Genomic DNA, 15,691 nt, shown 5'->3' with positions numbered 1-15,691 from the left:
ACTTTGCTTTATACTAATTTCAAGAATACATATTTTATTTCATGACGTAGAATTAAGCAATTCCTTGTTGGCGTTTTTTTTTTTTTTTTCGTCTAGTCATTCTAGGAAACGTTACCACTATGAAATACATTTTTTATGAATTTTACAGTAATATGATATTAAGTATGCTCAAACATAATTTTTCCTATTCAAAATGTTGTTCTAAATAATAATAAATCTTTGAATAAAATACAAAGATAAATTTCTAAACTAGTTACGTAATCAAATACATGTCAGGTCGGATCGATTCGTCATGGTACATATTTGGCAAGGAATTATCACTTGAAAGATTGCAAGAACCTTCTTACATCAGTTATTCCTATTGTCAAATATAGATTGTTTGGTTGAATATTTCGTTAATGCTAATAAAACTCTAATCAACTAAAGATCATAGAGGATCGCTTTTAGAAGTGGTGTATTATGTTTATTGTCGAAGGCCCACATCAAAATTAGGTAAGTGGTCTTGGATTAAAAAAAATAATAATAGGCGATATGTTTGATCATGTTGATTGTCGGTTTCGATTTCTTTTAGATTGTTTTGTTAACTAATTTTCAATTGATCATAATATTTTCTTGCGAAGTAATTAACACAATAATATATCAAGTATCAAGACATCCGTTAGCAACGGTGATTAATTCTTTCATACGTCTGCAATGCACTTCTATGAACAAGTTTCAGTAGTATAATAGATAATTATTGATCATGAATATTGATTAGTTAGACGCGCACGCATTTCTTCATGATCTGAAAACGTTCGAAAATAAAATTCGATTAGTTTATCAATAAATTTGAACGTTATTTGCCTCTATTTTTATCTATAAAGGTGAATATTGCGGTGCGATATTTTACTTCCTGGATAATGCGATGAGTGTCAAAAATATACATGTTGTGATTGTGCTTTGTTCACTCATGGGTGAGTTAATATTTGAACTTAATTTTAGTAAATATGTATTATTTGATAAAATATATAAATCTTCTTAAGTTGGACTTTACTGTGACTTAAACTTCAAGCTTAAGTTAAGGCTTCTGTCGCCTATTTGAACTCTTTTGAAGCTTATTTTCGAGTGTGAGTCATTATAAGTTTTTAAAACTTATCGGATATATAATGAAATATCGGACGATATATTAATTTACGATGAACATATAGTTATCATACTAATTGCATTTACATTTTATATGTTGTGTATGGTTAGTTAAAACAAACATTTTAACCCCGCCATATTCTGTATATGCTTGTCCAAAGTCAGGAGCATGTTATTTCGTGGTTGTCTGGTGTTACTAAACATCAAATTTGTTTTTCGTTTATTGTTTTGTATATAAATCAGAACATTAATTTTCTCGTATGAATTGGTTTACATTTGTCATTTCGAGACCTTTCAAGTCTGCTATTCGGTATGAGTTTTCTCATTGTTGACGATTGTATGGTGACATTAAGCTGCAAACCTTCTGTGTCGTTGAGTCTGTGATGGAGATTTGTGTCCGTAGCATTCATACCAAATCTTCTTATTCTTATAATTCTTTGTAGGTACAGAAGCTATAAATGTTCAGATGCAGGCAACACCTTCGGATGGAATTCTTGGACAGAATTATTTACAGTTGCGGTGTTCGTATACTACAGTGGCAGGAGAATTTGTTGCGGGTGTAAATATTCAGGCGAAAATAAATGGACAGTTTAAAACTATAGCCACATTTTACACTCCATCTGTTCCATTAAATGCAAGTCTTACAACTGATGGCAATTATCTAACAGACAGAGTGGCATTAACCAACCCAACAACTACATCTTTGACAGATTCTGCTTTAATGCAGTTTTCTGAGATTACTTGTGAAGATGAGAAAGAGTATATGTGTCAAGTAGCATATGTAAGCTCGAGTGGAAGTACAACTTCAAATTCTGGTGTTGTTAATATAAATGTTAAAGGTAAATAGATAAAATGTAATCATCGAATTCCACAAATTTACACAACTGTCCCGGTTGTTTAGATTAATTTTATTGTGAAATATGATTTGAGGCTATCAAAAGGTTCAAATAAAGATGATGTAGTAGATTTGTTGTTAGTTTGCAGAAGACTCAATGATGATTGATCGAATGATGATGTAGTGTTTAATCTCCGCTTTAAGCACTATTGATTACATCATAACGGTCAGATTTTATTGAAGGGGGAGCCAGTGTAAGTAGGAATTCTAGAGTCAAAATAATACATCCCCTGTAAACACTAAACACTTGATCTTAACAATAATTGTTTCTTTTAAGAAAGCTGGATATTAATAATAATTTTACAAGAAAGCGGCAAAAAGCAACAGTAAAAACAAAATTTCTATTTAATGTTATCATTTCCCTCTTAAAGTAGCAAACGACGAGTACAGCAGGGTATAGAACCTTTGTGTAAAGTTTCAAATAGATATCAGAAGATTTAGTTGAGTGCCAATGAAGAAAAAGTATCAACTTGTAAGATAGACCATTATAGGTCAGAGTACGTTCTTCAACACGGAGCCTTGGCTCACACCAAACATGTATATCTTTACTTATTTAACCTGCACAAACACAACTTTTTATTGTTACGTTAACGGAAAAATACTAGTTGTATATATATTAAAATATCACGTTGTACTAGAAAACTTAAAAGTAAAAAAAATAGATATATTTTGGAAAAATGTATCATGCTTAAGACTTTGTGTAACACTTTAAAAATTGCCGACCTAAACGATCTTTAAATTGTGTAGGAACATTTTTTTTGTGTTATCAATAAGCTGCAATGTTAACATTCTTTAAATCACTGTCAAGATTCTCTTGCAATTACCTCAATAGTTTATGAACAAAAATATCGTGTAGTTCCATGTATATTTCTAACAACACAGGTATCACAAGCCCAGTAGCCAGTACTTCGGTACTGGCATGAACATACGGATTTTTTGTGTTATTAAAATTTGCGGTTACAAAATATTAGAAATGATTATAAATAAAGGAATGTATCTCCCTCATGCAAAGCTCTGATTCCTTTCACGGATTAGGCTATACTTTTTGAACCTTTTGGATTATAGCTCTTCATCTTTTATATAAGCTTTGGATTTCACATATTTCGGCCACGAGCATCACTGAAGAGACATGTATTGTCGAAATGCGCATCTGGTGCAAGAAAATTGGTACCGTTAATTTTATTACTACCACTGGGTCGATGCCTCTGCTGGTGGACTATAAGTCCCCGAGGGTATCACAAGCCCAGTAGCCAGTACTTCGGTACTGGCATGAACATACGGATTTTTTGTGTTATTAAAATTTGCTGTTACAAAATATTAGAAATGATTATAAATAAAGGAATGTATCTCCCTCATGCAAAGCTCTGATTCCTTTCACGGATTTGGCTATACTTTTTGGACTTTTTGGATTATAGCTCTTCATCTTTTATATAAGCTTTGGATTTCACATATTTCGGCCACGAGCATCACTGAAGAGACATGTATTGTCGAAATGCGCATCTGGTGCAAGAAAATTGGTACCGTTAATTTTATTACTACCACTGGGTCGATGCCTCTGCTGGTGGACTATAAGTCCCCGAGGGTATCACAAGCCCAGTAGCCAGTACTTCGGTACTGGCATGAACATACGGATTTTTTGTGTTATTAAAATTTGCTGTTACAAAATATTAGAAATGATTATAAATAAAGGAATGTATCTCCCTCATGCAAAGCTCTGATTCCTTTCACGGATTTGGCTATACTTTTTGGACTTTTTGGATTATAGCTCTTCATCTTTTATATAAGCTTTGGATTTCACATATTTTGGCCACGAGCATCACTGAAGAGACATGTATTGTCGAAATGCGCATCTGGTGCAAGAAAATTGGTACCGTTAATTTTATTACTACCACTGGGTCGATGCCTCTGCTGGTGAACTATAAGTCCCCGAGGGTATCACAAGCCCAGTAGCCAGTACTTCGATACTGGCATGAACATACGGATTTTTTGTGTTATTAAAATTTGCTGTTACAAAATATTAGAAATGATTATAAATAAAGGAATGTATCTCCCTCATGCAAAGCTCTGATTCCTTTCACGGATTTGGCTATACTTTTTGAACCTTTTGGATTATAGCTCTTCATCTTTTATATAAGCTTTGGATTTCACATATTTCGGCCACGAGCATCACTGAAGAGACATGTATTGTCGAAATGCGCATCTGGTGCAAGAAAATTGGTACCGTTAATTTTATTACTTCCACTGGGTCGATGCCTCTGCTGGTGGACTATAAGTCCCCGAGGGTATCACAAGCCCAGTAGCCAGTACTTCGGTACTGGCATGAACATACGGATTTTTTGTGTTATTAAAATTTGCTGTTACAAAATATTAGAAATGATTATAAATAAAGGAATGTATCTCCCTCATGCAAAGCTCTGATTCCTTTCACGGATTTGGCTATACTTTTTGGACCTTTTGGATTATAGCTCTTCATCTTTTATATAAGCTTTGGATTTCACATATTTTGGCCACGAGCATCACTGAAGAGACATGTATTGTCGAAATGCGCATCTGGTGCAAGAAAATTGGTACCGTTAATTTTATTACTACCACTGGGTCGATGCCTCTGCTGGTGAACTATAAGTCCCCGAGGGTATCACAAGCCCAGTAGCCAGTACTTCGATACTGGCATGAACATACGGATTTTTTGTGTTATTAAAATTTGCTGTTACAAAATATTAGAAATGATTATAAATAAAGGAATGTATCTCCCTCATGCAAAGCTCTGATTCCTTTCACGGATTTGGCTATACTTTTTGAACCTTTTGGATTATAGCTCTTCATCTTTTATATAAGCTTTGGATTTCACATATTTCGGCCACGAGCATCACTGAAGAGACATGTATTGTCGAAATGCGCATCTGGTGCAAGAAAATTGGTACCGTTAATTTTATTACTACCACTGGGTCGATGCCTCTGCTGGTGGACTATAATTCCCCGAGGGTATCACAAGCCCAGTAGCCAGTACTTCGGTACTGGCATGAACATACGGATTTTTTGTGTTATTAAAATTTGCTGTTACAAAATATTAGAAATGATTATAAATAAAGGAATGTATCTCCCTCATGCAAAGCTCTGATTCCTTTCACGGATTTGGCTATACTTTTTGGACCTTTTGGATTATAGCTCTTCATCTTTTATATAAGCTTTGGATTTCACATATTTTGGCCACGAGCATCACTGAAGAGACATGTATTGTCGAAATGCGCATCTGGTGCAAGAAAATTGGTACCGTTAATTTTATTACTACCACTGGGTCGATGCCTCTGCTGGTGAACTATAAGTCCCCGAGGGTATCACAAGCCCAGTAGCCAGTACTTCGATACTGGCATGAACATACGGATTTTTTGTGTTATTAAAATTTGCTGTTACAAAATATTAGAAATGATTATAAATAAAGGAATGTATCTCCCTCATGCAAAGCTCTGATTCCTTTCACGGATTTGGCTATACTTTTTGGACCTTTTGGATTATAGCTCTTCATCTTTTATATAAGCTTTGGATTTCACATATTTTGGCCACGAGCATCACTGAAGAGACATGTATTGTCGAAATGCGCATATGGTGCAAGAAAATTGGTACCGTTAATTTTATTAACAAATAATTGAAATGTAAGTTTGTTATTTAGAAATAACTTGTAATCAGTACTATCATCGCCATGGTTTAGTTATTATTTTTCCCGACTTTTCCATAAAAGTGACTTTACTGTTCTTGCATCAACGGTTTTGTCACAGGGAGTACTTTGTGAGAACCACATACTATAGTAAATTTAAAGTCGCACAACCTGATTGTTAAGAGGATAAGCTTAATATAGTTGAATTACTATTATCATGATAAAATTGAGTTCGAGAAGAATAGAAAATGAGAAGATGTCATGTGTACAAAGTTCAGTCGACTTTGATTAATTTTTCTTTCATTATTTGATTTTTGTATATACATTCTATACTAGTCAACAAAAGAAATATACAAGGCAATTGTTTGTTAACATTTTATTTTTTTACATGACAATTAAAGGACACAAATAAATATATTGCACCTTTGAAAAGATGTCGTTCCTGTAGATTAATGTGATTACATAATGTGATTACATAAATGTTTGGGGTTAAACTTTGACAACTTGGATTAAGTTCATTTATTTATAATTTACAGTACTTTGAATGTAAACAATTTAGTAATAAGAGTACACAAAAATACTGCAGTCTCTCTAAATATATTAAATATTTATAAAAGGTAATCCAGAACTACCAGACAAGGTACCAGTATATGTACCGTCAGCTGGGATAGAAGAAGGAAACAATGTTGTCTTTACATGTACTGGTAATGTTGGCAAACCACAAGGCAAATTCAGATGGGTGAGATACAGACGTAACTCCAATGATGTTATTATACATGAAACACCATATGAATCAGAAACTACTACAACTGTACAGATGCCAGGAACTTGCACATTTAACGGTACCAGTCAGCTTACACTGAAGATGGAACAAATTGATAATAATGTCGTAGTCAGATGTCAGGTTGTTTATCAAGATTTACCGCAGGGGTCATTATATGTTCAGACAAATGGCGTAAATGTTTATTGTAAGTTGCTAGATAAAATTTGTCAATACAGGAGTAAAAATATATCAAATTTCCCAATGCTAGTTTAAAAAAACATAATAGCAGAACTCATAATCATGACAATAAGGGTCCTTATGTAAAATATCCTTGTACTCATCGATTTTACAATAATGCAAATGTTGACGCATTGGTGAGTCAACAAACCTTACTATAAGTTCACACAAATTGAAATTTGCTTGAATATAGTTGATTATCTTTAAACAAAAATCGGTAAAGCAACACGAAGGAAAGAATAATTTGAAAAAAATGGTTAAGTAGAGGATTGCAAATTGATTTGGAATTTGAAGTTTCACAATATTGGTTTGTCTTTATAATCTACAGAATGTATGAGAAATTCTATTTCAACAGTTTTTATCATTTGTTTACAATTTGCAAAACAAGGTTTTACAGATAGAATAAGAAATGTACAACTTAGTAAGTCTCCTGTCAAACCAACATTTACCGAGGAACATATTAGTCATACTTGTACAATGTTTTTTTTCTGTCTACAATTTTATCATAGATAGTGTTAGGAATGTACAAGTAACAAAGTCTCCTTCCAATCCATCATTTGCTGATGGTGCAGGGCCCGTAATGCTGACATGCACATCAGATGGAAATCCTGCTGTAACAAACACAGGTTATACTTGGTACAAAGAATCCAGATATTATGTGTCACTAGGGACTGGTTCTACATATGTCATCAACAATGTTGTGGTTAATGAAACAGATAACTACATATGTGCCGCACAGAACAGTTTTAATGGACAGACATTCAACATGAAAAACGCGATACACATACAAATAGGTGAGTATTTACACCCACAAACAGAACAGTTTTATTAGATTTAATGTTCAATACATACAAGTAGGTTAGAAAAAATAGAATATATGTAAGAAAAAAATAAAGAGTGAGATGAGAGTTGTTGTTCAGTGTTCAGTCATTACTGTGACTTTGAGATGAATAACAGTAGCGACAGCGCTTGTGTTTTTGCTTTAAATATGATGATTTTGTGTATTCCTTTCATTCTATAAAAAATAGAATATCTGAAACCCAAACAAAGGGGATAATGAAAACCCAACAAATCAATGACATCTATTCATAGATTTGAGGCTTTAAAATGATTATGTTTAATGCTCTCTGGTGAAAAAAAATCCAGAAAAGACTCACTTTCTTTCTTAAATGTCATTTAATATCCATGTCGCTGTTACTGTACACATAAGGATACAACTTATTTATCTTATAGTGTGGGCGGGAATGAGGAATACTGATGATGACATAAAGTCTGTCGCATTAAGCCAAACATTTCAAACATGAATATAATTTTTTTAACAGACTTTACAACTACAACTGAAACCATGACAACAATAAAGACGGAGTCAACTTCTTCTAACCATGGAACATCCAGAAAAAAGATTGAAAAAGGTAAAACTTTGATAATTTCTTCAGTTTAATAAGATTAAACTGTATTTTATTTAAATAAATTGGATTGAGTTAGGCAACAGGCAAATCATTTGCAAACTCTATCAATGATTTCTCCATGGAGGATTCTGTCTTATAGTAACTTTTGACTTCTACTTTTGTTCACCTTTGATATTTAGTTTATGATGCATATGCTTGTATATGGATGTATTTTTATATTTGTCCCTGGTGTATATATGCATTACAATTTGCTACATTTAACATGTTTAATCATTTTATATTATTTGTGTTATCAGTGTTAAATATTTCCCATTCATGTCATTTTCATACTTCATATTCATATTTCACGTGACGATCGACAGCAAAAAGTTTTAATCTACGTATTAAGAAACAGACTATAGCGTGTACGTTATGTTTGCTACTTAGTATTTTAGATGCGGCTCTATGGGTATTAAATCCATACTTTTGAACTCATCGTGTATACCAGGATTACAATTTTGTACGCCGCTTTTCGTCAACAATAGACTCATCTGTTAGAATGTGACACTCGAATAAAACAAATTAAATGGCGAAATAAAGTATTAGGTTGAATAAAATTAAAAGGAAAAGGAATGCTCTAATTATATAATGTATCAATATAATTTTTAAACGGTAAATATTTATATTCAAATGGCATGAGCTATGCATGGAATCAATGTGAGCTGATACTTACCATATACAAGCAGACCAATTTTGTTCTATGACGGTAATTTTGAGCTACACATCTACTAATGGACTAAACAATAAACTAGTGAGTCTTTTTCAGTTGCCAGACTTATTAGCTGCAGTAAATCAAGTACTGATCGAAATTCGCTTGCAGTCAATTAAAATCTGTTCAGTCTATGTTTAGCTTGTTCAGTAATTATTTTAACCTGAACATTTCAACAGCATCAGTGTTGTTAAGAACTATGTCACTGTTTAAGACTAAATTAATTTACTAGTGATATATAATACAAATAAAGTATTTACTTAAATGAAGTATTCGATCAATATATACCAAGAGGGATGGACGATGAGAGTTGCAGCACAGGTACTTGTAAAAATACTTATTTTAATATCTTCTTTTAAGGATCTTATAGAAATATAGTATTTAGTTTGGCTTGAACACCGCATTTTGTTGTTTTTTGAAGAGATGGAATCTGTAAATGTCATATTGTAAGTATTTATCGGAACAAATTGTAAATATGGCTAAATTTTGTATTTACAGATAAAACAACTTAATGTTTTTCATACAGAACAAGGCCCGTGATTTTATACCGGTAGTACTTCAAGTACTATTTAGTCTTAGTTGTTTGTTTACTTTATTACTTAACCCTGTTTTCTCATCTACATGTTTTGTCATCTACATTCAAAGTCTCATTTTACCTGCGATAGATACTAGTATCATAAGACGTAGAATATAGTCATATATGAATCGTTTGAACTGCAAGCAAAGTGATACCTCAGGTATAGATTACCTTAGCTGTATTTGGCAACACTTTTAGGAATTTGGGATCCCAATGCTCTTCAACTTCGTACTTTATTTGGCTTTTTTTTTTTTTAACTTTTTAGGATTCGAGCGTCACTGATGAGTCTTTTGTAGACGAAACGCGCGTCTGGCGTATATATAAAATTTAGTCCTGGTATCTATGATGAGTTTATATACAAAGTACGTCTTTAGAATAGGCATCTTGTGTTATCAAGCACCATCTACCACAGGTTTCAAAAGTCATGATATTTTGATAGTAAGTGTCACGACCATTAACAACATAACAAAACAATCGGTCAAGTGACAAGACGTATGAAAATCAATAGATTAAAAAAATGGAACTCTATCTAGCTTGCGAAAATAACAATTTCATTTGGAATGCAATATAGTTGGATATATCAACATAAAACAGAAACATCACCTGTAATTCCTGTGATTGCATAATAAAATCTAGAATAGGAAACAAGGATTTTCTTAGTTAATCAACAGTTATACAGGCGGACACCCGGTTGAAATAGAACAAAATAATCGAAGCTTTGTTAGAGAAGGCGATAAATGCTTACTGTAATGTTTTAAAAGTTAATGGAAACAAATAAAATGACCATTTTCTGCTCAATAACGAAGTTTTCTATTTTAAAAACCCCATTTGCATAAGTTTTCAATTTATCTATTACATAGTTAAGCAGGACAATTCGATATCAAGTCGACGACATGGGTATCTATCAAGTTGAACGTAGAAAATGCAAAACCTCCGAGTTTGTTTTAACTACCACGGACAGAGAACATATCAATATATTAATTTAGTAATTTTCGTGTCTGCCCTTCCATTATGTGTTTCAAGAAAAAATTCCAAAAATGGGTAACAATTGTATCGGAAAGAGAATATCGAGGGCACCTTTTAATGTAAGGGCGTGTTTGAGTTGAATATTTTGTCCTGATGCAAAGGTGTGAAGAGTATTTGACACATCATCTCGCTTCAGATTTTATCCTGTTTATATATCAAGGCTACAGGTTGACTCTATAACATAAAAACTTTTTAGTCTACCCTTCCATGAAATATTCAATAAGAATTTGTTTAAATGTTTATGAATTTTTGACAACCGATCAGGCAATAGTTTTAAGTTGACTAATTGCAGACAAGAACATTAACTGATGTTTATTAGCTAGAAGATACATTTGCCTTTTAAAATTCATTTGACATTTAAGGATCGTAATGATGGATAACTTTATCGGTTGTTAAAAGCTAAGTTGACAGCGCGTCATAATGCCGTCATCCCTACAATGGCTTCCATTTCTACGATTGGCGTAATAGGGAGATAATTTTGTCGAACTAGAATCCTGACTGTATATACGTCAAGTGACTGTTATTGTAAAAATCCGTCGTACTATGAATCTGTAAATAATCTGTCATATATTATTACCATTCTAATTTGAAATATATGCCTGTGTGTAAAACATTAGTAGACAAATCATAGTACATTTGTATTCGTTTTATTCGTGGTAGATTTCAATTAAATAAGGTAATATAATGTCTGAGGAGATAATGAAGTATGAAAAATCAACGTCCGACAAACGCAAGTCTCTTACACTAACCTTTAAAGCTAGATGAGATGCAAGTGAATGCCCTCCGCCCACTTTCGTTTATATCAACTTAATTCATCTTGACTGTCTTGTGTTTTAGTTGTTTTATATTATATCACTAATAAATCTAATTATGAAATCAAATTTGTTTTAAAGAAAGTTCAACAGCTGTTATTTCTATATTGATTGCTGTGGTAGCAGTACTTACGGTTTTGCAACTTGGAGAAATAGTTGGTGTATACATATTACATAAAAAAGGTATAATATGATATATTATGGAAAAATATATGGAGAAAATACTGAATGACTATCAGTTGAAGAAATTAAGATTAAGCATGTGAAATCAGTCGACTCTGTTGAAGGCAAACTGAAGTGCATTATGTTGCTACACCGAAATCGAAATTTCACAATATGAAAATTGAATTAACCTGTTTCTTCGGTAGCTTAATCGATATTACTTTATAGCAGAACAGGAAGTTGATGATGGTGCTTGCTTCATTTAATTCTTCTTTTAAAGATCATAAGTAAAGTCTACCGCATACGACTTAAGGAACAACTCGGCATAAAAATACAATTGGCGTTCATTGGAAAGCTGACTAGGTGACAAAACCAGTTATGCTAGAACTATAGAAAGGGAACTCTTGTCATGATATAACTTGATGATTTAATTGTGAAACAATATCGGTGACGAAACTTATTAAAGGTTATTTCTTACGGAGAAGATACCTGATTGGTGTACTAGAACATGTGTTCCATGCAGAAATTGTGCTTTAGTTGAGTTATGAAATATATAATTGCATCATGGGAATCAAAATGGGGTTTTCTATCTTGATTACAGTCAATTCAATCAAAGTGCGGAGATCAGAATTATGGAAACAAATATATCTTGATATTTTGATAGACATCCCGGCCATGTGCGGTTAAGGCTGCGAACGGTTCATTGAATATCATTTGAAAATGAAATTTGCCTAAAATTCTTGCAGATTAGGATTAGATTTGTATCGGGACATCAATTGTTTGGTCTCATTTACAATATATTTATGAATTTTAAAATCAATACTGGACAGCCATCCAAGTTTTCAGGTTTTTCTATATATCCACAAAAGCACGTACATATGTGAGCTACTGGAAATCATAATGTATACTTGCTTATAACCTTAAATGATTGTTGAGCAAAATTAACTCAGAAATTCATGTTTCCGTTATATTCGAAACAACTGCATTTAAGAAGCTTGTGAAACTGACAAAAAATGTCAATATTTGCTGCATATTGTTACAAAATATGGAAACAAAAGTTTCATACATATAAAATCTTTCAATTCGTCAATTTTACGTGCCTTTGTGGACTTATATGATATGAATAACCACCAGAGTACAATGATAACAGATTGCCTTTATAAGCACAGAGATATTACTCAGATGATGATACATTGTCTGTTAAGTTTGAAAATATCAAATATTGCATCTGTTCTGTTGATGGGTCTTTTCTTGGGAATCAATCTTATGTGTGTTACGTGTCGGTACGTTAATTCGTCACAATAGGAATTATTCTTTATATTTGGTATCTATAGGTCTCAAGCTTTCGTATATAATGGACTGCGTTTAGTATTAAGATTTCGATTGTGCTCCCGCAAAATATTCATCAAGACTTTGACAGATCATGTATCGAACCCTATATATTCAAAGGTACATATATAAGAAAGAACCTTACTAGTGGAAACATTTTGTAGCACGTGTAGTGTACTCGTATAAACATTATTCTGTAATTTATTGCAGCATACACGGATAAAAGGTTTATAGTATTTATGACATTTATTTCACAATATCCATGTAAAACCGATAATGTATTCATGCAATCTGAATTTGGAAAGGGGATATACCTTCAATAATACACCAATTCAATAAGTAAAAAAGACAATTAGATGCTCACTTACTTCATAGAAAAATTGATGATGTCAAGTTATTAATCTCCTTGAATTTTGATAATCTGAGAAAATTCAATAGATTTATTTTTGTCATATTCAGAAGCTTGAAGTAGTTGTCTAGATAATAAAAGAAAAACGCATTAACAAGTATGGTATCATAAAATTTAGAAAATATTCCCGAGTCACGCCATGGAATTCTGAAAACATCTATGAAGATGATAAAAATCTAAATGTATACTAACAATGCATTTATCTTGTAAAAAAATACGGTGTTTATTGCATACATGTACTTGCAATTGAAAAAGCAAAAAGCAAAATCATATCACCATCCGTGATATCTTAAGAACTTCAGTGGTTGAGAATGTACAATTTGTTTTTATTTTATTTTTTTCCCCGTTTTTATTTTGTCGTTTTAAAATTAAGGCCAGACAACACCTTTGGTAAGATACAAAAAAAGGTAAGTAGAAAATATACAGTACAATGCAATTAAACAATAGTAGTACTTGCATCATGCATATTTTCTGACATGCTACGTATACTTTTTTTATTATGCAGGGATGGTGCAATTCAAAATCGGAAAAAAGGAAACGTAAGTTGAAAACTTTCTATTTTGCTTTCAATTGAATATACATCGTTTGGTATGCCTACAACTGCATCAATCACATTTAGAGCTCTCATAAAAAAATAATATCACAAAATTACTGAACTCCGAGGACAATTTAAAACGGAAAATCCCTAATCAAAAGGGCAAAATAAAAAGTTCATACACATTAACGAATGGACAACAAATGTCATCGTCCTGACTTGATACAGGCATTTACGTATGTATAAAACGGTCGGTTAAACCTGGTTTTGTAGCTAGCTTAACCTCTTACATGTATGACAGTCGTATACAATATGTATATAAATTAACATATAGGTAGAACTGGATGCATTCAGAAAAAGAATAGGTAATTGAACTTCTTCATCTACATTTATTCCAGGGTTTTCCAGTAATTTATCAAAAAGTCAAATTAAAACTCACAAAACGTAAATGGATGGTAAATTCTTTAAAGATACCAGACGTAAAATTATGTACGCAAGACGCAGCTTTTGTTTACATAAGAGTAATCAGAGGCATAGTACGAGGGAAAAAAATAAAACAATAACAGTAAATTGTACTTAAAACACAAAATAGAAACCTCCAAACTGAGCAGTATGAACCCCTTACAAAAATCTCAGGTGTTCCGGTATGGTAGGCAGATCATATTCCACATGTGGCACCCATCATGTTGCTCATGTCAGTACACACGGTAATAAGTCGTATTCGGTAGGTCACATCTCCACTATCATCTTTAAAACGTATATCTCATAACGGTCATGTCTTGATGCCGTCTGCAAAATTTACGAAGAACAAATTTCAACTCCACAACTTGAAACTCGTTTTTCGGAAAGTAAAGTAATTATAAAGTGATAATTTTTTTTCGTTCTTTCCAAGAAATTCATATATGAAGATTAAATCAGCTCCGTGTGATTAAGGAAACATGTTAACAAGAAGAGGGCACAGTTGGTTCCGATGGGACTGCCGATTGGTTTTTTTTTAAAAGTCGTCCCACAAACGGAACAAGTCTGCTGTCAAACAACAAATCAGGCATTTTTACAATGTCAGTTTCAAAGAAAAAGTGTCTAAATCAAAGGTTTTTTTTTTTAAAGTACGATTTACCTTAATGGATGTCTAGTCTTTCTGTATTTTGATTACTGGTTCAAGTTTGATAATATAAAAAATTTAATTTCGGTGAGGCTTAAAAGAATAAACAATACTGGTGAACAGTTGTCTTACTGATAATTAAATCGCGTCTATTTATTATCATTTCTAAGATATAAAACGATTCATTAATATTTATTTTTTTATACTGCTTAACATTTTTGGTATCAACTTTAAAATACCGATAATATCTGTTATCTTGGAATATAGATTTGTTTACGTTTATCTCATGTAAATCGTAATTATTAACTGGTCTCCCTTCGTTGGCTTGTTTTTAAAGAAAATCTGTACTGGTAGCTAGGGGAAGCTGTTAACAATTTACATATACATTTGTTCGTTTTATGTTTCAGTGTTTATGCTGATGCTAATAATGGTAGTTCACAGATACACGTATATAGTACAATGAACAGCGCTGAAGATGCTGGGAACAGCCAATATAATGAAATTCACTGATGTTTTTACCTAACGTCGAATTAGAGTAGAGAGGAAAATCCGTGTACCAAAAGTTGCTATTTGATGCCTTTATTTAAAAGGAGTTATACTACTCTTTTAAGGCTCTCATCCTTTTAATCATTATCACAAAAACATTCATTGAACTAGCGATATTATTCCATATGGCAGAAAATTACATGTATTTACCATTAGTATGACACCGTATAAAATTCATTGCATAGGTTCTAAGTTGACCAAATGTAGGGGATAAAGCGCTAGTACAAACCTCCAACATCCACTAGCAACAAAAGTGTTTACAAATAGGTGCCTCAAATGTTTGCTGCATTCCAATCTCCATGTCGCACTTACGGATGTCTAACTCCAAGTATTGATCACAGTTTCAAACACATAATCTATCATCACG

At 32.6% G+C, this 15,691-nt stretch overlaps 1 protein-coding gene across 1 annotated transcript; it reads left to right on the top strand.

Annotated features, from left to right (window-relative positions):
• Positions 1-779: 779 nt before the first annotated feature.
• Positions 780-15,399, top strand: LOC139524416 (uncharacterized). Its single transcript, XM_071319189.1, has 8 exons — positions 780-953; positions 1,566-1,961; positions 6,287-6,637; positions 7,179-7,463; positions 7,992-8,081; positions 11,323-11,424; positions 13,647-13,680; positions 15,186-15,399. Exons 1-8 carry the CDS (start codon positions 905-907, stop codon positions 15,286-15,288), a joined length of 1,410 nt encoding a protein of 469 aa, XP_071175290.1. The 5' UTR covers positions 780-904; the 3' UTR covers positions 15,289-15,399.
• The last annotated feature ends 292 nt before the right edge of the window (positions 15,400-15,691 follow it).

Source organism: Mytilus edulis, chromosome 5 (genome assembly GCF_963676685.1).
Source record: "Mytilus edulis chromosome 5, xbMytEdul2.2, whole genome shotgun sequence".
In the NCBI taxonomy this organism is placed as follows: domain Eukaryota; kingdom Metazoa; phylum Mollusca; class Bivalvia; order Mytilida; family Mytilidae; genus Mytilus; species Mytilus edulis.
This window is presented reverse-complemented; position numbering and strand designations above follow the sequence as displayed.

What these genes read in the sequence shown, in the direction of transcription:
- LOC139524416 (XM_071319189.1), top strand. Translation starts at nt 905, where the DNA reads ATGAGTGTCAAAAATATACATGTTGTGATTGTGCTTTGTTCACTCATG. An exon ending in CGCGATACACATACAAATAG is followed by an intron (nt 7,464 to 7,991) that starts GTGAGTATTTAC and finishes TTTTTTTAACAG; the next exon opens with ACTTTACAACTACAACTGAA. An exon ending in CAGAAAAAAGATTGAAAAAG is followed by an intron (nt 8,082 to 11,322) that starts GTAAAACTTTGA and finishes TTTGTTTTAAAG; the next exon opens with AAAGTTCAACAGCTGTTATT.